The sequence below is a fragment of the Bolinopsis microptera genome, unplaced genomic scaffold (genome assembly GCF_026151205.1).
Source record: "Bolinopsis microptera isolate Bmic1 unplaced genomic scaffold, MBARI_Bmic_1.0 sca8, whole genome shotgun sequence".
NCBI lineage: Eukaryota > Metazoa > Ctenophora > Tentaculata > Lobata > Bolinopsidae > Bolinopsis > Bolinopsis microptera.
The window spans coordinates 55,977-78,291 of NW_026971780.1; the positions used below are offsets into that span (position 1 = coordinate 55,977).

Sequence of the window (22,315 nt, forward strand, 5' to 3'; positions counted from 1 at the left end):
GATGCATCAACTTTTAAACCCCTCGACCAACTCTAGGCTAAATAATGCAGAAGTTTGTACAATTTATGGAACAATATTACTCACGTTCTTTAACATCTAGGATTGTTGAACCTAATGTGACACTGTTTCCGTTACCCCTTGACACTGCTTTACAATAATAAGTTCCACCATCAGACGTCTGAGGGTTAAATATTACCAGGTCGTATTGACCTAAGTCTGTATATTCTGCATATTTACTGCCTCCAATATCAAGTGTTATAGAATTAGAACCAGTAGACCCACTTGTGTAATATGTCCACATATTCGTATATTTAACTTCAACCCTGTCAGTCTCAGTTCCTTTGTACCAGTAAACATCGTAGGGTTCTCCATTTTTGATTGCTGTACTCCAATCAGCATGACCATTGCACTTTAACCTCCAAAGAAAGGCACTAGGGTCAGCTTCATCATCTCCGGTTTCCGATTTTATATTTTCATAGCTGTCCCCAGTGAAACTTAACTTGTCTGAGAAATATAAGATTGTACTAATATGGAAAAATTGTACAACATTGTTTAATTATAGTAGGGACTTTAATTGTTACTCAGTAACTGACCATCAACTATCGTATTTGAACACAACATGTATAAATTAGGGAATGTTAACGTTCAAAGTAGGTAGTAGAAATTCCTGATAAAAATAATGATGTCCTAAATAAATTGATAGTTTAAGTGCTACCAACCGTCCAATGTGTACTTTACCATTGCAACTTTACTGAGAATAATATCGTCTCCATAAGTAGCTTTACACTGGAACAAATTACCCTCTCCACTTTCATCAACATCAACTGCGTCCACTAAATACTCTGCTCCTGTAGCTCCACTAATCAGGTCTGTGTTCTGAGGAGGAGCATTGAAGTCTGATTTTAGCTGGTACCAGGAGTATGCTATAATACCAGTTCTTCCAGTAGCTACACAGGACAGAGTAACAGTTCCACCAGGATTAACAGTTTTTGATACAGGTTGTGATGTGAACTTAAATATATCAGGACCTGAAAACGACACTTCCTTTAACAGAATAAACCAGTAAGTCTTCGCTTAGATGTCAAAGAATAACGATATGATGTATAGCTTTATTTAGTGGACATAAATTAATATTGCCTAATATTGAGTGATATTTCCATTTAGGGGAAGGCAATGATAAAAGGAGATACATAGTAAAAAGTAGAAACGTTTACATCAGTTTGGCTATGAATCCTGTTCTAGGGAAAAGGAAATAATACAGTAAATATTTTCGACTATATTTATTCTTACCAATTACTTGATAAGTTTTTATTTTAAACACAGCAGGTACTTACCACACATGTAACAGCTGAACAGCAGTATTAGCACTAATCTGAAAATTAACAATTATAATAACGTAGTGAGGAGATAAGCAGTTTTAAGCAGTTGTAACGTTAAAAACGGTACAAAAGATAAGGAAAAGTTCGAATAAATGTAAGAGAATCAGTTTAAGAATTAATGGTGTTACAGACAATGTCAGAGTTTTAAGAAATTTAATTATCAATTGAGTATCGAATTTTCTAAGACTATACATGCGATCTCAAGAATAATTATTATATTAATTACACAATAGACTGAAAGATGTTATCCTAATCTTGGGTCATAATAAAAATTGTAAATATCAGAATTATGAATTAAAAATCATTATTTTTGCACTGCACAATTGATATTTTCCTCAACAAACAAAAAATTGTGATTTATTGTGTCATTAATTCTGGTTCCAAAAATTAAAAACCAAGCGTGCAATAAGCAATCATCGATCACAGAAACCTACTTACTTCGATACAAATATCATGGTGTGACCTATCAGGAGAGAATTTTTCACATTATTTAACCTCAATCGACCACTGCCACAAGAATTAACATAAAAGTCCTACTGGTAAGTTTCATGATAATTGTATGAATAACAATTAATCAATGACAGTCAGTAAATTATAAGACTAATAATGTTGAGAATTTCAGTAATAAAAAGATTATAAGATATTCACGAGGTGAGACTAGCACAAGGAATTATCCTCACGTGATATGGATGAGATAAGAGGAAATAATATACTGATATATGATCTCAAGGGAAAAATAATAGGAGGCAATCCAAAATAATTTAGGTAGTAAGGTAGTAGTATACACAATACATCATATAATTCACAGTTCATTAAATGTTCTGAACTTAGTCTGAGATATTCTGATTCTGTCCTGGTTTTAGGTGGCTCAAACAGCACCAGTAAATCACTGGGTAGAGAGATAAAAAAACAAAAATACATACACTTTTTAATTCAACTGATGTAGTTGTCGTCAAAACATGGACCTAAAATTCCATCATTATCGATCTCAGTGGTAACAATCATTTTTTAACAGTGTAACCTTTCTTTGCCTTTTCAGTGTCCACTCTTGGGAAGGGTGCTGGAGGATAAACTATGGAGATTGAGTTAAAGATCTCTTAAATAATTGAAAACAGGATGTTTTGATCACATGATGGGCAGGCGTTTGTTGTGCAGTAGTGTTGGAAAAGAATAAATTGTCTCTAATGGACTAATTTATTAACTACATCATAATCAGTTTAAAATAAAACCCCAGTGGGCACTCCTCAACACCGTAGTATAACTGAATGGTCAAGCCGTGATTATTAAAAGGAAAAGAATTGATTGAAAGCCCCTCGTGAGGGGATTGTCTCTAATGGACTAATTTATTAACTACATCATAATCAGTTTAAAATAAAACCCCAGTGGGCACTCCTGAAAAAACATACCCACTAGAAAATATATCAAAACTAAATAGAAAAGTGAGGTCAAATGAAATAAATCGTAACAAACTGCAATAAATGCAAATACGAATTCGTTATTTTATTGGCACGCCGCAAAAAGAAATAGGACCTATAATTTATAACCTGATAACCATCAACTGAATAATCGTTTAAATTAAAGTATTAAAACACAAACCATCATGTGCCGTTTAGCAGTAGGGTGCGGCTCACTAGGAAGCTAGGACCACCAGCCAATCGGCAAAAAGGGGTTTGGAAAAACCATTATTGGCACTCGAGTCCTTGATCTTGTCGATGGTGCACTGGGCAATTTGAGCTGCCATCATTAAGCTTCTGACGATTGAAATTACTATTAATCCAAGTTGAGGCAATCAACAGACGCGCAGCTTTTATAATGGTTATCTATGATATGTTTTTTATTTGAAAATTCAATTAATCATTATATATATAAATCAAGCGTTACATTTCAGCCATGCAAAATTACAATGACATATTTTGATTACTAAATGATAAATGGTACTGCAATATAAGTTGCTTAATGTTTGGCCGGATGACAACTAACGAGAAAAATAAACTTGATTAACTATAATAATTAATTCGGCTGAACCAACACATAGCAAGAGCCACATTAACGTTGGGGCCGTCTACCAAATTTGAATGACAAACATTAACAAGAAATCAAACATATCATAAATAATTATAAGGATTTTGTTCATTACAATTCCGTCACAACTGATAAAGAAATAAGAAAAGGACAAGCAGATAGGAAATTGGACGGACAGAATTGTAACCAACAAAAACAAATTTCTGAGACTCATAAGACTGATGAGCTAATCTGGCCAGACAGTATCGGCAGCCCAGAGGTACCTGATCAGTTTGGCCTTAAAAGTAGAAATCCGCTCTGACTGCCGGATACATACTGGTAGACTATTCCAATTCAGCATAGATCTATGAAAAAAGCTATTTCGGAAGGCATCCGAGCAGGGCACAGTGGTACTCATAATCTGTAATAAAGATCAAAATTCAAATTTGTATTCCTTTAAAAAATTTTATTCCTTACTAATCAAGGACATAATCTAATGGCCTATTTCAAACGACAGGAACACAGTTTATACACACATCATTTCTAGGGAAGTCAGAATATTAGTAGGCATGGTTCATTTCCTGTTTCTCTTCGCAATCTGCAAATTGGAAATCATAGGATCAATACAATAATATTGTGCATTAAATCTAGACTAACAATCAAATGCATACAAGCATTTAGTGAACAGTTAATTACACCTTAGACAAGGAACCAGTGCAAAACTCTCGCGGATTGTGGGATTGTGTATCTCACTGTGGGACCATCTCTGAAGTCCTAGAATTCTTAACCACAAAAACGAAGCCAAGAGCCAGGTCAAAAATCATATCAGAACACGATTCAGATTTGATCTGTTAAGAAGTACACTCATTGCACTGAGAGGAATCAGAGGAAGATCATTGATCAACAGCCCAGTATCTTGAACCTTTGAGGTCTCCAAGATTTGTTTATGTAAATTTTGTAGATATTTTACAGTACTATTTTATATAGTATACAATTTTATGGACGAAATGATCCCAGGGGGACTCCCAACCCACCGCTTCGGCACCATTCACAAGCAAGAGCCACTTTAGTCTACTTGCTGTGAGATGTCTCAGCTACATGGGTTGGGGGTCGGATGATGATTAATCACTCTACACTCGACTGTCACGTGACTTTTTAAACACGTTCTCTTGGTGGCCCAGAATGACTATTCAAAATCCTCTAATCTGATCCCAACCCTAACCCTAACCCAATATCTAACAAAAGCATATGCTGAAACCCCGACCCTAACCACTAACGGGAAATTGTACCCACTTTCTTATATCCCCTTTGAAGCAGTGGCGTAACGTTGCCTGTTGCAGCGCCCCCGCTGAAAAAGCGCCCCCCTGTTGGCGCCACCTCCCCTTTAAAAAATGTGTTTCTAGAGCAAATAAAACGCGCAGTTTTGCTAGTATTACCGTAGTTAAGTACCGTAGTTAAACTCCGCCCCCCACAGCAGGGTCGGCGGCGCCCTTCGTTACGTCACTGCTTTGGAGTAAGCCGCAAAGTGGAAGTATTGGTTATGAGCCTCATTACATGTTATGTACAAGCCTCATGTTATGTACAAGAACAATCTACTGAACTCGTTTCTCTTCAGAGTTGACAGTTCAGTAGATTGTTGACAGAGCAATGGCCTCTCCGCCATTTAGATCGGCGAGATGCGCTATTGGGCCTCGCCGCGATCTGCGAAAAATGGACATCGTCAATTAATTATATTAATTATTAAATGGTTTATTATAATGATGCAAAGTAATTAACAAACCCGTTTTCAGTTTTGTTTTAACGGGTGGTACTCGTATAATATCTGTTCCATATATATAATAGAGGCTCTTACGGGCATTGTCTGCACGATACGCTTGGGACCCCAGATACACCTTACTAGAGGTATTTTTGACCGTAGAATCGATTAAAAGTAGTTTTAAGATGATTGGACTAAGTTAGCGCGGTTAAAATCGCAAAAAACCGATTTTGGGGCCAAAAATAGGCCCAAAACCATGTTTTTTGATAATTTGAGCAAGTTAATTTTGTTGGCATGTCGGCAAAACTTGCATGAAGATAGCTAAAAGACAGCTGCACAAGATGGTATAAAAATAAAACAAATCCCTCTATTTTAGCGCAGTTAAAAATCCAAAAAAGTGGTAAAAACTTTGACTTTTTTGCTTGACGGATGTTACTCGTCTAAATTTCTTCGAAGTAGCGCGCGCCGCTTCGAAGTAGCGCGCGCCGCTTTCTTCCCGATGGCAAGTGCTACGAAGTAGCGCGCGCCGGGTCAGACCATTAACAATGGTCAACTTTTTTGCTTGAAGTTTGAATAATTTTTTGCAGTTGTATTAAATCAACCCAAAAATAGTCACATCGCGCGTGTTTGCCTAAATTTTTCCTTTCCGAGAAGTACCCACTTCATATACTTCATCGAAGTTTGAATATTGTCACTCCGCAAGCGTTTTTGCCAAATTTTCGACGCGCACTACGCGCAATTAAAAGCATTTAGTTGTTATCAATTGGCACCCGCGCGTTCATCATAAATTTCAAACAGCTATAACTCAGCGGGATTATGTCCGTTCTAGCTTATACCTTCACACCAAATAGAAAATAATGTGATCTTATTGCTGACAAAATATGAATATAATTACTCTATTTGCCGTAGAGTAATAGACTGTCAAAGTTTAAAACGCGCATTGGTATAGCACGTGACTAATAAGGCCAAATTTATACTTCTTAACATATTATCGATCCTTAGACATCATACTATTGTGTCTAATTAGCGGTTAGGTCTCTAAACTCGTAGCAGAATACACGTCTTTTTGCCTGTAAGAGCCTCTACTAATAGACCGTCGACGAGTCCAACTCGGCGCGCGTCCTGGTAGGTTGTAAACCTACAAGTTTTGTTCGGCTGCAAAATCGTAAAAACCATAAATAGTCTTGTACTTGTTGGTTTATAACTTGTAGCGCGATGCGTTACTGTGTACTGTCAACTGTGCCGCGCACTCAATGAGGCTTCTCACAGCGAGATGCGCTACTGTGCTAGGGGTAAACCATAAAAATAAACTTGCTCGGATTTTAAAAATTTTTGTACCATTATTTTCTAGAGACTGTGAGAATTTTCACAATACCAAATTTGTCATACATTTTTGGAAAGATCAGTGAGTTTCGCCTGGGTGCCATATTTGATGGTGCGCGGCTTTTGGAGCAAAATTAGCTGTAAAAGTCGCGTAATTTGAGTAGTGTAAGAGGATTTTTTCGAGCTCCGTTTACCCCTAAAATTGAGGCACATTTAGCTTTAGCACAGTTGACTAATCTGCCACATTTTAGCCAGAGGTTACAAGTTCGAATCCCAGTCGGAGTCGTTCTCAAATGCGTTTATATTATTATTTTACACATTTTAGCCTAGTTTAACCCATCAAGCAATTATCTAACCCTACATTATGCGATACAAAGTATCAACTAAATACATTCATCACACAGCAGAAGTCGTTAAATGAATAGTGTACACGTTCACGTACAATTACATCAGTTGTCTATCGACATTATTAACATCTGGTTCAAGGCGACCTCTGCAGTACAATGTACTGATAAAGGGATATACTGACTTATGTGCTAGCTAAATTTAACTAGAGTGTACAGTTTAGGACAACACCTGGTTGATATGGTAACGTAATGAGAAAGCACTTTTCAGGACGGTTACTCGATCGTACCAAGATTGTACCGTCATTGTAAAGTAAATTTACGGCAACAGCTGTGTTTGTACTTGACAGATATTTGCTTAATTTAAGAACCAAATAAAACTAAAGTGAATCGATAAAAATGTGACTTTCTTAAAATAAATACGTGTCAACAAAATGTAGAAGCTGATAAATATATAGTGTACTCGATCACGTATTACACTGACTGTTTGATATGAAATGTAATTTATAGAGAGTACTTACAAGACGGTTACTTTACAGCCTCAAGAATAATATGTCATTGTATAATAGCCATAGACCTAGTACAGAATAGTCACAGTAGCAGCTGTGCAATGTATTTGACTCAAATCTCTTGTCAGGACTGGTCTAGATATTTTATATTTTCTACAATTATATCAGAAGATCTCAACAAATTGAACAGTGTGCGAGGAATTTTTAAATATAATAACCAATGAAAGATAGTGTTAATTCTTACCTCAATTAGTGGACCGTCCCTTTACATTAGAACTCAGTGTTTGTCTTTGTTAAATATCTTGATAAGGTATAATTACGAACAGGTGCGTGTTTTACTGGATAGTCTCTATCTTCTTTATATCTTGAGATCTCAGCTTTAGGTAAGTGACAACTGGATCAAAGTTGTTTTGTTTAATTTTATGCTCAAGGTTCGCACTATTCTGCCTTGTTATATTTGAGTTGTTGTATATCAGCATAGTATTTTAGTACAATATTGTAGAAATCATACCCGTAAATATTTGCTCGGTATCTGGCAGCAGTTCATCGATTAATGTTCCGTGTTCTGTTTCCTGGTATTTTGTGAGCGGAATATTTTCTTGAGTAGGATAAAATGAAATCCGTCACCTTATCTTACACAATACTGAATACTGAATGAATACTGAATACTGAATGAATACTGAATGAATACTGAATACTGAATGAATACTGAATGAATACTGAATGAATACTGAATGAATACTGAATGAATACTGAATGAATACTGAATACTGAATGAATACTGAATACTGAATGAATACTGAATGAATACTGAATACTGAATAAATACTGAATGAATACTGAATAAATACTGAATATTGAATGAATACTGAATGAATACTGAATGAATACTGAATGAATACTGAATGAATACTGAATGAATACTGAATGAATACTGAATGAATACTGAATGAATACTGAATGAATACTGAATGAATACTGAATGAATACTGAATGAATACTGAATGAATACTGAATGAATACTGAATGAATACTGAATGAATACTGAATGAATACTGAATGAATACTGAATGAATACTGAATACTGAATTAATACTGAATGAATACTGAATACTGAATGAATACTGTATGAATACTGAATACTGAATGAATACTGAATGAGTACTGACTGAATACTGAATGAATACTGAATGAATACTGAATACTGAATGAATACTGAATGAATACTGAATAATATACTGAATAATATACTGAATACTGAATGATAATTATGATGTATTATTTTTAAAGTTATAATGTAGACAAGGAAACACACGTTTAGATTTTTGAAGATAACTTTAACTAAACTATATTCAATAACTCTATATATCCAAATACTTATCTCAATAATTATCAACGTTTTGGTTATAAAGTTCAAGAATCTTCCTGACGATATATTTGTGAAAGTTTAAGAAGCTTGATGATAATATTTTTGTTCTCGTTCATTAGTTTGTTGACATCAGATAGACTAGTAGTCGTGATAACTGCAGTCAAAAGAGCTTGTTCTTCCATACTTAAAATTGTGGCGATGTCTTGTCCACAGTCAATGAGATGCTGCTCAAATTTCTCAAACATTTCCGTTTTCATTATGTAAGAGAATAAAAAGTCCATACATTTGTTCTCCTCCTTGCACAATTTACTTTGTAACAGGACATCTAGAGATTTGAGTAATTTCGACATATCATTTACCTTTTTATTTATTTGCTTGATTGCTACGCCTTTCCGCTTGCCTTTGTGTTGCCGAACTGAGTCAGATTCTAACTCATCACTACTTGATACACTTCTACTATCACTATATGGTGTTTTTGACTCGTCATCAGCACTTGTTTCCTCAGAGTTAGAACCGTCTTGTTGAGATTCTTCAGATATTATCGTATCAGCATCTGAATATGTGGAAGCAGGATAATCCAGTTTTACATCAGTCGCATCCGAGTTAGCTTTTGATAGTGGTTGAATGTTAGAGCTTGTTTCTGACTCTCCGTTCTCTCGATGATACCGACTTTTGTGTGAGGACAAGCTATATTTATTGACAAAAGACTTGTCACAGAATGAGCAAGAAATAGGACTCATGATATTACAAAGGATACGTATAGAACGTTTGCAACAACAGTCTTCAAATATATTATTCAATCTAACGGGAATGCTTCAAATTTTTTGGAGTAATTAACTCAGACCCACGTGCTATTTTATACAAATAAAAAAAAACCAATCTGCTTTCCCTGATCGACGTGTCTTTTTCGTAACCAACGGTTAGGTCCCATTGTATTTGTATGTACGGGTGTTAAGGACTTCGGGCTCCCTCCCTCCTTTCCTACCCTCCCTCCCCTGGAGGGAGGGTAGGGTAGGGAGGGAGGGTAGGAAAGGAGGGAGGGAGCCCGAAGTCCTTAACACCCGTACATACAAATACAATGGGACCTAACCGTTGGTTACGAAAAAATCACGTCGATCAGGGAAAGCAGATTGGTTGTTTTTTATTTGTATAAAATAGCACGTGGGTCTGAGTTAATTACTCCAAAAAATTTGAAGCATTCCTGTTGAATAATATATTTGAAGACTGTTGTTGCAACCGTTTTATACGTATCCTTTGTAATATCATGAGTCCTATTTCTTGCTCATTCTGTGACAAGTCTTTTGTCAATAAATATAGCTTGTCCTCACACAAAAGTCGGTATCATCGAGAGAACGGAGAGTCAGAAACAAGCTCTAACATTCAACCACTATCAAAAGCTAACACAGATGAGACTGATGTAAAACTGGATTATCCTGCTTCCACATATTCCGATGCTGATACGATAATATCTGAAGAATCTCAACAAGACGGTTCTAACTCTGAGGAAACAAGTGCTGATGACGAGTCAAAAACACCATATAGTGATAGTAGAAGTGTATCAAGTAGTGATGAGTTAGAATCTGACTCAGTTCGGCAACACAAAGGCAAGCGGAAAGGCGTAGCAATCAAGCAAATAAATAAAAAGGTAAATGATATGTCGAAATTACTCAAATCTCTAGATGTCCTGTTACAAAGTAAATTGTGCAAGGAGGAGAACAAATGTATGGACTTTTTATTCTCTTACATAATGAAAACGGAAATGTTTGAGAAATTTGAGCAGCATCTCATTGACTGTGGACAAGACATCGCCACAATTTTAAGTATGGAAGAACAAGCTCTTTTGACTGCAGTTATCACGACTACTAGTCTATCTGATGTCAACAAACTAATGAACGAGAACAAAAATATTATCATCAAGCTTCTTAAACTTTCACAAATATATCTTCAGGAAGATTCTTGAACTTTATAACCAAAACGTTGATAATTATTGAGATAAGTATTTGGATATATAGAGTTATTGGATATAGTTTAGTTAAAGTTATCTTCAAAAATCTAAACGTGTGTTTCCTTGTCTACATTATAACTTTAAAAATAATACATCATAATTATCATTCAGTATTCAGTATATTATTCAGTATATTATTCAGTATTCATTCAGTATTCATTCAGTATTCAGTATTCATTCAGTATTCATTCAGTATTCAGTCAGTACTCATTCAGTATTCATTCAGTATTCAGTATTCATACAGTATTCATTCAGTATTCAGTATTCATTCAGTATTAATTCAGTATTCAGTATTCATTCAGTATTCATTCAGTATTCATTCAGTATTCATTCAGTATTCATTCAGTATTCATTCAGTATTCATTCAGTATTCATTCAGTATTCATTCAGTATTCATTCAGTATTCATTCAGTATTCATTCAGTATTCATTCAGTATTCATTCAGTATTCATTCAGTATTCATTCAGTATTCATTCAGTATTCATTCAGTATTCATTCAATATTCAGTATTTATTCAGTATTCATTCAGTATTTATTCAGTATTCAGTATTCATTCAGTATTCATTCAGTATTCAGTATTCATTCAGTATTCAGTATTCATTCAGTATTCATTCAGTATTCATTCAGTATTCATTCAGTATTCATTCAGTATTCATTCAGTATTCAGTATTCATTCAGTATTCATTCAGTATTCAGTATTCATTCAGTATTCAGTATTGTGTAAGATAAGGTGACGGATTTCATTTTATCCTACTCAAGAAAATATTCCGCTCACAAAATACCAGGAAACAGAACACGGAACATTAATCGATGAACTGCTGCCAGATACCGAGCAAATATTTACGGGTATGATTTCTACAATATTGTACTAAAATACTATGCTGATATACAACAACTCAAATATAACAAGGCAGAATAGTGCGAACCTTGAGCATAAAATTAAACAAAACAACTTTGATCCAGTTGTCACTTACCTAAAGCTGAGATCTCAAGATATAAAGAAGATAGAGACTATCCAGTAAAACACGCACCTGTTCGTAATTATACCTTATCAAGATATTTAACAAAGACAAACACTGAGTTCTAATGTAAAGGGACGGTCCACTAATTGAGGTAAGAATTAACACTATCTTTCATTGGTTATTATATTTAAAAATTCCTCGCACACTGTTCAATTTGTTGAGATCTTCTGATATAATTGTAGAAAATATAAAATATCTAGACCAGTCCTGACAAGAGATTTGAGTCAAATACATTGCACAGCTGCTACTGTGACTATTCTGTACTAGGTCTATGGCTATTATACAATGACATATTATTCTTGAGGCTGTAAAGTAACCGTCTTGTAAGTACTCTCTATAAATTACATTTCATATCAAACAGTCAGGGTAATACGTGATCGAGTACACTATATATTTATCAGCTTCTACATTTTGTTGACACGTATTTATTTTAAGAAAGTCACATTTTTATCGATTCACTTTAGTTTTATTTGGTTCTTAAATTAAGCAAATATCTGTCAAGTACAAACACAGCTGTTGCCGTAAATTTACTTTACAATGACGGTACAATCTTGGTACGATCGAGTAACCGTCCTGAAAAGTGCTTTCTCATTACGTTACCATATCAACCAGGTGTTGTCCTAAACTGTACACTCTAGTTAAATTTAGCTAGCACATAAGTCAGTATATCCCTTTATCAGTACATTGTACTGCAGAGGTCGCCTTGAACCAGATGTTAATAATGTCGATAGACAACTGATGTAATTGTACGTGAACGTGTACACTATTCATTTAACGACTTCTGCTGTGTGATGAATGTATTTAGTTGATACTTTGTATCGCATAATGTAGGGTTAGATAATTGCTTGATGGGTTAAACTAGGCTAAAATGTGTAAAATAATAATATAAACGCATTTGAGAACGACTCCGACTGGGATTCGAACTTGTAACCTCTGGCTAAAATGTGGCAGATTAGTCAACTGTGCTAAAGCTAAATGTGCCTCAATTTTAGGGGTAAACGGAGCTCGAAAAAATCCTCTTACACTACTAATTTGACCAAATTTGACCAAATTCGTTGATTTTTGTCGTATTATTTGGATTTATTTTCAGTTCCTTGAATGAGATCATTCTGAAAATTGGCGACGACCTTCCAATAGGGCTTTCACAACTGTCCGAAAAATTTTGTGGATATCAGAGTTGATATAGTGATAAAAATGGAACAAAATACGCTGCTTTTAGCTGTAACATAATGTCTGATGGTTGGATATGCTTTAAACTTTTCGGACACTTTCCTTGTAAGTCTATGAGTAAGCTTACCAATTTTTGTTGCAATCGGAGGTCGGGAAGGATACTTAATATCTATTTGTTTGAAGAAAATTGTGCTGGCCGAAATTAGCGCTAAAAAACCATCCTACAGTCGGCACGCGCGGCTCACTGTCGATGACGCACTACCTAACTGTGCCGCGCCGAGCTGCCATGAATCGACATCGTCAATTAAGTTTATAACTTATGCACCGATTGGATACACAATGTTTGAATGACAGGTTTTATAAGGGGTCGTTCACATATTACGTCATCATTTTTTGGAACATTTTTACCCCCCCCTCCGTAATCAGTTTTACACATATTTATTGTGTCAAAATTACACTAGCGTGATCATTTGAAACCCCCCCTCAGCTGATTACATAATATGTGAACGATTTTTCTAAAAGGGCCCCGGACAGTTGAACTTGAAACAAACTTGAATTGATTCCGAATCCCCCCCCCCCCCCCCCCCCCCCGTGACTGGTGACATAGGGTTAAAATGCTCCCCTGGCGAAAAACTGTCTCGATCAGGCGAAGGGTTAGGGTTTCAGTATACGCTATTGTTAGGGATTGGGTTCCGGTTAGGGTTCGGATCAGATTAGAGGGTTACGCCCGGTTAGGGTTTCCAATAGTTGTACAGGGTCTAGGAACCGACCGGATTGGGGTTTTGGCTGCCGGACCGGATTCAGCCGGATTTGAATCTCAAATCCGGCAAGCCGGATTTTGCCGGACCGGAACCGGTGGTTTCAGAGTGACATAAAAGGCAGCCGGATTTTGCCGGATGTTGCCGGAAAATTTCCTTCCTTTTCACGCTTAATCTTCATCGAGCACTTGTTGCAGCTTGCATTTAAAGGGATCTCATTTTCTCCTGAGTAGAACAACCAGACGGACGATGTTTTAGATTTACTACTAGACATTGTTTAAACAAGCAGTACGTAGCAGACACAATGTAACACGAGTGGACACGAGTCACGACACTAGACGAGTAATTATCAGAAATGATATCTAATTGGCATATGCTGCAAGACCCCTGATTGAGCGCGTTTGTGCGAATTCCCATTTTTCTCATGCAGGTCTGAGTATCATTGGGTCACGTGACTTACAACCAGAGGTGCTTAATAAGGTTGTTCGCAAGCAGGCACTGTCTAGTACAGTACTAATCAGGGTAATCACCGTTTGGCGTCTAGAGCTCAGTAATGAGCTAATTAAGTAGCTACCCAAACCCGCGCGGCTCACTGTCGATGACGCACTACCTAACTGTGCCGCGCCGAGCTGCCATGAATCGACATCGTCAATTAAGTTTATAACTTATGCACCGATTGGATACACAATGTTTGAATGACAGGTTTTATAAGGGGTCGTTCACATATTACGTCATCATTTTTTGGAACATTTTTACCCCCCCCTCCGTAATCAGTTTTACACATATTTATTGTGTCAAAATTACACTAGCGTGATCATTTGAAACCCCCCCCTCAGCTGATTACATAATATGTGAACGATTTTTCTAAAAGGGCCCCGGACAGTTGAACTTGAAACAAACTTGAATTGATTCCGAATCCCCCCCCCCCCCCCCCGTGACTGGTGACATAGGGTTAAAATGCTCCCCTGGCGAAAAACTGTCTCGATCAGGCGAAGGGTTAGGGTTTCAGTATACGCTATTGTTAGGGATTGGGTTCCGGTTAGGGTTCGGATCAGATTAGAGGGTTACGCCCGGTTAGGGTTTCCAATAGTTGTACAGGGTCTAGGAACCGACCGGATTGGGGTTTTGGCTGCCGGACCGGATTCAGCCGGATTTGAATCTCAAATCCGGCAAGCCGGATTTTGCCGGACCGGAACCGGTGGTTTCAGAGTGACATAAAAGGCAGCCGGATTTTGCCGGATGTTGCCGGAAAATTTCCTTCCTTTTCACGCTTAATCTTCATCGAGCACTTGTTGCAGCTTGCATTTAAAGGGATCTCATTTTCTCCTGAGTAGAACAACCAGACGGACGATGTTTTAGATTTACTACTAGACATTGTTTAAACAAGCAGTACGTAGCAGACACAATGTAACACGAGTGGACACGAGTCACGACACTAGACGAGTAATTATCAGAAATGATATCTAATTGGCATATGCTGCAAGACCCCTGATTGAGCGCGTTTGTGCGAATTCCCATTTTTCTCATGCAGGTCTGAGTATCATTGGGTCACGTGACTTACAACCAGAGGTGCTTAATAAGGTTGTTCGCAAGCAGGCACTGTCTAGTACAGTACTAATCAGGGTAATCACCGTTTGGCGTCTAGAGCTCAGTAATGAGCTAATTAAGTAGCTACCCAAACCCTGTACTGAACACGTGACCTTCATATTTCGTATTTCATAATCAGAAGATTAAATACTGCCAATGTTGCGATTATAGCCGGGGGCTAGCCCAGGGAGGTGGCCGAAAATATTTTCCTGTTTTTTCTAAGTCCGCACCTACCCCTCGATACACAATTCTGGACTCAAGGTTTCCCCCGGTAATGCGATCTCGGAAGGCAGGTCTTCCCTCTGCAACACGAGCTCGGAAGTGGGAGCTCTCTTTACAGGAGGTACGTCTCGAGAACGACTCGGGCCGAAAATTTTCTAAGTCAAAATTTTTCTGAAAACCACTTTTTTCCACGATTCAGGCTACCCTGTTCATTATTAGCCGAAAATATTTTTTCGGTTTTTCGAAGTCCGCACCTACCCAATTCTGTCCGCACCTACACAATTCTGGACTCGATGTTTCCCCCGGTAATGTGATCTCGGAAGGCAGGCCTCCCCTTTGCAACACGAGCTCGGAAGCGGGAGCTCTCGATACAAGAGGGACGTCTCGAAAACGACTCAGACCGAAAATTTTCTAAGTCAAAATTTTTCAAAGTTTTTCTGAAAACCACTTTTTTCCACGATTCAGGCTACCCTGTTCATTATTAGCCGAAAATATTTTTTCGGTTTTTCGAAGTCCGCACCTACCCCTCGATACACAATTCTGGACTCGATGTTTCCCCGGTAATGTGATCTCGGAAGGCAGGCCTCCCCTTTGCAACACGAGCTCGGAACCGGGAGCTCTCGATACAGGAGGTACGTCTCGAGAACGACTCGGACCGAAAATTTTCTAAGTCAACATTTTTCAAAGTTTTCCTGAAAACCATTTTTTTCCACGATTCAGGCTACCCTGTTCATTATTAGCCGAAAATATTTTTTCGGTTTTTCGAAGTCCGCACCTACCCTCGATACACAATTCTGGACTAGAGGTTTCCCCTGGTAATGTGATCTCGGAAGGCAGGTCTCCCCTTTGCAACACGAGTTCGGAAGCGGGAGCTCTCGATACAGGAGGTATGTCTCGAGAACGACTCGGACCGAAAAATTTTCGAAAATTACTATTTCTAACAATTAATGCTACTTAATTCATTATAGGGGGGGGGGGGGGGGGGGGGGGGGGGGGGGGGGGGGGGGGGGGGGGGGGGGGGGGGGTCACGTCCGTCTATGTCCGCTTGTCTCATAGAATCCAAAAAAGGACAGGACATAGGCGGACATAGGCGGACATAGGCGGACATAGACGGACATAGGCGGACATAGACGGACATAGGCAGACATAGGCGGACATAGGCGGACATTAATGGACACCTAAATTGCTTAATAAAATGTTCAATTTTTGCTGTTATAGGGGGATCATGTTTTTTGTCCGTTCGGTACCCTATATTTTCAAAACGGACAAAAAATAGAGCGGACAAAAACGGAAAAAAATGGACAAAAACGGACAAAAATGGAAATAACATTTAGATGCTTCCTCCTCCTACTCTTCCTCCTCCTCCCCCTGGGTCTTCCTGATCTTCCTCAGTCCTCTTCCTCCTCCCCTCCTCAGTCCTCCTCCTACTCCTCCTCCTCGTCCTCAGTCCTCCTCATCAGTCCTCCTCCTCCCCAGTCCTCCTCCTCCTCCTGAGTCCTCCTCCTGGGTCCCCCTCCTGGGTCCTCCTCCTCTTCCTCCTCAGTCCTCAGTCCTCCTTAGTCCTCCTCCTCATCCTTCTCCTCAGTCCTCCATCCTCCTCCTCAGTCCTCCCCCAGTCCCCCTCCTATTCAGTCCTCCTCCTCCTCCTCCTTCTCAGTCCTCCTCAGTCCTCCTCCTCCTCCTCCTCCTCTTCCCTCTCAGTCATCCTCCTCAGCCATCCTCCTCAGTCCTCCTCAGTCCTCCTCCTCAGTCCTCCTCCTCCTCTTCATCCTCCTCCTCTTCCTCCTCGGTCCTCAGTCCTCCTCCTCCTGGGTCCTCCTCCTCATCCTTCTCATCAGTCCTCCTCCTCCCCAGTCCTCTCCCAGTCCCCCTCCTTCTCCTCCTCCTATTCAGTCCTCCTCCTCCTCCTCCTCCTCAGTTCTCCTCAGTCCTCCTTCTCATTTCTCCTAAGTCCTCCTCCTGAGTCCTCCTCCTCTTCCTTCTGAGTCCTCCTCCTGAGTCCTCCTCCCTCTCAGTCATCCTCCTCAGTCATCCTCCTCAGCCATCCTCCTCAGCCATCCTCCTCAGTACTCCTCAGTCCTCCTCCTTCTCAGTCATCGTCAGTCCTCCTCCTCAGTCCTCCTCAGTCCTCCTCCTCCTCCTGGGTCCTCCTCCTCCTCCTCCTCCTGGGTCCTCCTGGGTCTTCCTGATCCTCCCCAGTCCTCTTCCTCCTCCCCTCCTCAGTCCTCCTCCTACTCTTCCTCCTCGTCCTCAGTCCTCCTCATCAGTCCTCAACAGTTCTCCTCCTCCCCGGTCCTCCTCCTCCTCCTGGGGCCTTTTCCTGGGTCCTCCTCCTGGGTCCTCCTCCTCCTGGGTCCTCCTTCTCCTCCTGGGTCCTTCTCCTCCTCCTCCTCAGTCCTCTTCCTCCTCTTCCTCCTCCTCCTCCCTCTCAGTCATCCTCCTCAGCCATCCTCCTCAGCCATCCTCCTCAGTCCTCCTCCTTCTCAGTCCTCCTCAGTCCTCCTCCTTCTCAGTCCTCCTCAGTCCTCCTCCTGAGTCCTCCTCCTCCTGAGTCATCCTCCTCAGTTCTCTTCCTCCTCCTCCTAGGTCCTCCTTCTGGGTCCTCCTCCTCCTCCTCCTCCTGGGTCTTCCTGATCCTTCTCCTCCCTCTCAGTCATCCTCCTCAGTCATCCTCCTCAGTCATCCTCCTCAGCCATCCTCCTCAGCCATCCTTCTCAGCCATCCTCCTCAGTACTCTTCAGTACTCTTCTGTCCTCAAAATGTCCGTCCGGGTCCGCCAATGTCCGTCCGAGTCCGCCAATGTCCGTCCGAGTCCGCCAATGTCCGTCCGTGTCCGCCAATGTCCCAAAAAACACGTCCGTTGTCTCATAGAATCCAAAAAGGACAGGACATAGGCGGACATAGACGGACATGACACCCCCCCCCCCAAATTTTTTTGATTTTTTTCGGTAAGAAACCTAAATCCGGCAAAAATCCGGCAAATTTTTTTCCAGCCGGAGCCGGAACCGGAACCGGATTTTGAAGCCGGATATCCGGCCGGAAACGGATTCAGCCGGATTTCCGGTCGGTTCCTAACAGGGTCATCTAGAGAACGGGTTGAAAAAGTTACGTGACAGTCGAGTGTAGGGTGATTAATCATCATCCTTATAAACCTACAAGACAGCCAGTAAATATTTATAATTGATAATACTCATAGTATTGAGTATATGTTTGAGGAGTCCTAGTAGCACCGCCTGGCGTTTCTCTTGTATCTAATGACTAATATATTACATGTATTTGGGTTTGATCTAAGTCGACTAACCCTATTGCGTAAACATGAAGGGTGTAGGAAGCGGGGGGGGGGGGGGGGGGGGCAATAATAATCCTTTATCCGGAAATAAAACAAGTTTTGTCCTTTAAAAACAAATAAGATAATTCGCCATAACAACTATCATCCAACCTCAAATCTCGAGGATTCTTTATTCATCAATTATCAATCATCAAGATCTGTTAAGAACTTGGAATAAGTATCTCCTTCAATTTCACTTCACAACTTACTCTCAATCAATTTCACTTCTCAACAATCTGCAAGAGCAGAAAATGGAATTTCACGTTTTTAAGTTTGTTGTTCTAAAAACAACGATAGGGTATCAGGAAATATTCACGGCTTGCTACAATGAAAAACTATTTAACATATTATTAGTCATAGTGTTAATTTACATGCTGAAGACTGCACCCCAATTGTATAAGGAAACAGTACACGCTCAAATTTAGTCCTATCTTAGAAACATAAAAATAACTAAAAATAAATTCAGTAAAAATTTATCAAATCAATGGATTAGTCACATGAAGACTAGAAAATACCGTTGCCCAAAAATAAAAATATAGGAACCGACCAAAAATTCTATCAAATAACAAATAAATTCTTAAAAAGTCACATAACTGCGACAAGAAGTTCAACACATGAAAATCTATCGTCAGCGATGGGTACACTCTGCTGGATTGGAGAACAAAAACCAACTAGTTGACCAATTAAACTAATTAATCAATTAAACAATTAACTAATCAGCCAATTAGTCGATTAGAAGGATATTTTGCCAGTGTTATTAGTAGGGGCGTTGAAGAGATATTGTCCGTTTGTAACCTGTGGCTGGAGCTCCTCGTTCTCTCCGTCCTCACCTTTGTAGAACGACTCTATTATCTGAGATAAGACACCATGTGAGCAAGTGAAAATATCTATAAGTGTCATTAATTCGGAATCAAATTTAATACCTTGATTCTTGACACAATACTATCATACATCTCACTCTCTACCTACTTCTTACGAGAAAATGTGTTCACTGATTGTTCAATTATTTAATGCGAAAATTTGTGTCCCTGATGCACAGACTAAAATTTTGGCATTTGTGTGATTAACATGTTAAATTTAACATGTTATCAATGTGTATTTAAACAGTAAAAGTTGTGTGATGATTGCGATGAATTGGTCCAACATACCAGGGCGGATTTAGCGTAGATACTTTCGTTTTCGTGTTCCTGCAGTTTCTCTATCAGATCCAATCCTCCACATTCCTCAAGCATAATAGCTACTTTACTGCATACCTCCTCTGATATCTGGGTAGATAACGTTTTAATTACCTCATTGATCGGATGTTTTGTGATCAAATTGCAGGACGAACTAAAGGCGAGCAAGCATTAACTGTAATTCATAATTAGTTAATTGGACGGGAAACTTAGGGCCAACTTATACGTAACGTCTATCTAATAATTATTGTTTTGATGATCAAATCAAAATTTACCGTATTGTACACTCAAAAATGACATAATTAACCAATTAACTAATTAATGACCTTGTTAGCAGCAGTGAGAATGTTGTGTATGCCGTCCAGAGCCACAGTTACAGTACGAGGATCCTGTACTGTCAGCATGTTAGAGAGAGGGGGTAGAGCCTTCAGTTCAACCAGTTGTAGTGTCTGTAATATTGGGGGCATTAGACAGACAGACAAACTAGACAGAGAGACAGAGAGACAGAGAGACAGAGAGACAGAGAGACAGAGAGACAGAGAGACAGACAGACAGACAGACAGACAGACAGACAGACAGACAGACAGACAGACAGACATACAGACAAACTAGACAGACAGACAGACAGACAGACAGACAGACTATACTTTGGCTCTAGTTAATTTAATACCTCTGTTAAAAGTGACAGGTAACTAGACAGTGACAATTATTCAACGTTACGGTTTATTTTTCCGTCGCCACTGAAGTCATCTTCAAGTATTGTGTGAGTCTATATTTATATAATCAGTGCCGGGAAGTTTTCATCGTTTCTATTTATTATGGCTTACTTATTCATCTTACCTAACACGGTGTTAATGATCTGAGCCAAGGCAACCCCTCAACTTGAAAATCTGACGTGTGGGTGAAGTTGTCGTAGTTGGGTGAAGTTGCCGTATTTGGGTGCAATTATAATATGACCAGGATGAAGTTGTCGTTTTGGGATTAAGGCTGATTGGGTGCCCTATTAACTGTGTGGGAACAAATTGAGTGAAGTTGTCGGTCACCCAATAGAACCTGTGTGTTTTATAGGTGAATAATACAGGGGTTACCCAAGAGGACCATGCGATTGTGGGTACTGGAAGAATAACTTTAATTCTATATTATGCTTTAAGAAAGACGACACAGAGGATTAGAGTAGTTAGTCTTATACTTGGGACAAGCAGTTTAAAGTTTAATTAAAATTAGAAGTTAAACATTTGGAAAGATAACGCCTAGAACGTGGAACTCATTTCTCCTTAACACGCTTTTCTCGAAGTTCACTTCATAGAAAAGCTTCCAAAATCTCTCAGTGATGCACGCCGGTTCATTTTTCGCCAACCGGCGGCGGCGTGCCCAAAATGGCCCGGCGTGGCGGCGTTCGGCGGCGTGGAACATAATTTTGTCAAAATTTAGGTTTGAATTTCCAGGCCTACAAAGACTGCTTGTACTGACCGTCTTTTTGTATCTGCGAAGCGTTTCGAAGGTTAATCAAACAATCCAAAATCGGGCGACTGTAAAGTGTCATTTAGAAGGGAAAAACTTTGTATAACCTCTACTTGAATTTTAATTGGTCACAAATACTATGTAGTTACAAAAAAGCAGCAATATAATGCAGTCCCATTGACGGTATACTATACGGGTGTCTCAATTAGCGTGCATCATGTTCTTTACTTCTTTTATAGCTTTTAACGCCACGCCGACTTGAGAGGTATCGGCGTGTGAAAATGTGCCGGCGCGGCGGCGTCCAGCGGCGGCGTGCATCACTGAAATCTCTTCATTGTAATTTGTAGGTTCGTGTCCAGCCCCAGTATTATTTAAGTGGTATGTTCGGGATATAAGGGGGGGGGGGGGGGGGGGGGGGGGGGTACCAATGGCATAAAATGGAGACAAATGGCATAAAAATCGTCAAATGGCATAGAAATTTCATGGCATAAATGGAAATTTAGCTTGGCCAATTCTCCATTTATGCCAATTTATGCCATTAATTTAGGTCTTCATATTTGACCTTTAGGATGACTTTAGATTCGCAAATACTATTAGTACTTGAATAAGAGACATGTTTCATGCTTTATAATACCTTCCGGGAATTATATCCACTAAAAGTCTCGGACACTGAGAGCTGATAATTTGCCGATATATCCCGCAAGGGAAGCCAAGGTATTATCAGCATAGACCTCAGACTGGCTGGCGGCAAGTTGTAAAACAAATAACACTGGCGTTCTATATATTAGACACTATATTGTATCATGCGCACGTATCGGATTACACCCCTTCCAATTCGGAACCGGAAAATATTATAATACATAACACCTTGGCAATTTCGTGCCCGCGCGTTCCCTCCAGCAAGCT

At 39.4% G+C, this 22,315-nt stretch overlaps 2 protein-coding genes across 2 annotated transcripts in view; both read right to left on the reverse strand.

Moving 5' to 3' along the window:
* The window catches only part of LOC134825685 (hemicentin-2-like), a 37,664-nt gene extending 34,544 nt beyond the window's left edge, over positions 1-3,120 (reverse strand). Inside the window, exons 1-3 of the mRNA XM_063837890.1 lie at positions 3,060-3,120; positions 720-1,028; positions 85-504 (exon numbers count right to left, since the gene is read on the reverse strand). Of these exons, the coding sequence (XP_063693960.1) occupies positions 85-504; positions 720-1,028; positions 3,060-3,120 (790 nt within the window). The remainder of the gene's footprint in view (positions 1-84; positions 505-719; positions 1,029-3,059) is intronic.
* Positions 3,121-18,839: 15,719 nt separating this feature from the next.
* Positions 18,840-20,363, reverse strand: LOC134825683 (importin subunit alpha-1-like). The gene is made up of 3 exons (XM_063837889.1): positions 20,275-20,363; positions 19,922-20,038; positions 18,840-19,625 (listed from the first exon to the last, which is right to left on the reverse strand). Exons 1-3 carry the CDS (start codon positions 20,350-20,352, stop codon positions 19,506-19,508), a joined length of 315 nt encoding a protein of 104 aa, XP_063693959.1. The 5' UTR covers positions 20,353-20,363; the 3' UTR covers positions 18,840-19,505.
* Positions 20,364-22,315: the final 1,952 nt, after the last annotated feature.

Excerpts from the sequence above, each read along its gene's own strand:
- LOC134825683 (XM_063837889.1), bottom strand. The coding sequence starts at position 20,352 with ATGCTGACAGTACAGGATCCTCGTACTGTAACTGTGGCTCTGGACGGC. Across the intron at positions 20,039-20,274 it reads TTCTCACTGCTGCTAACAAG|ATATCAGAGGAGGTATGCAG; the intron begins GTCATTAATTAG and ends TTATCTACCCAG. Across the intron at positions 19,626-19,921 it reads TCTACGCTAAATCCGCCCTG|ATAATAGAGTCGTTCTACAA; the intron begins GTATGTTGGACC and ends GTCTTATCTCAG.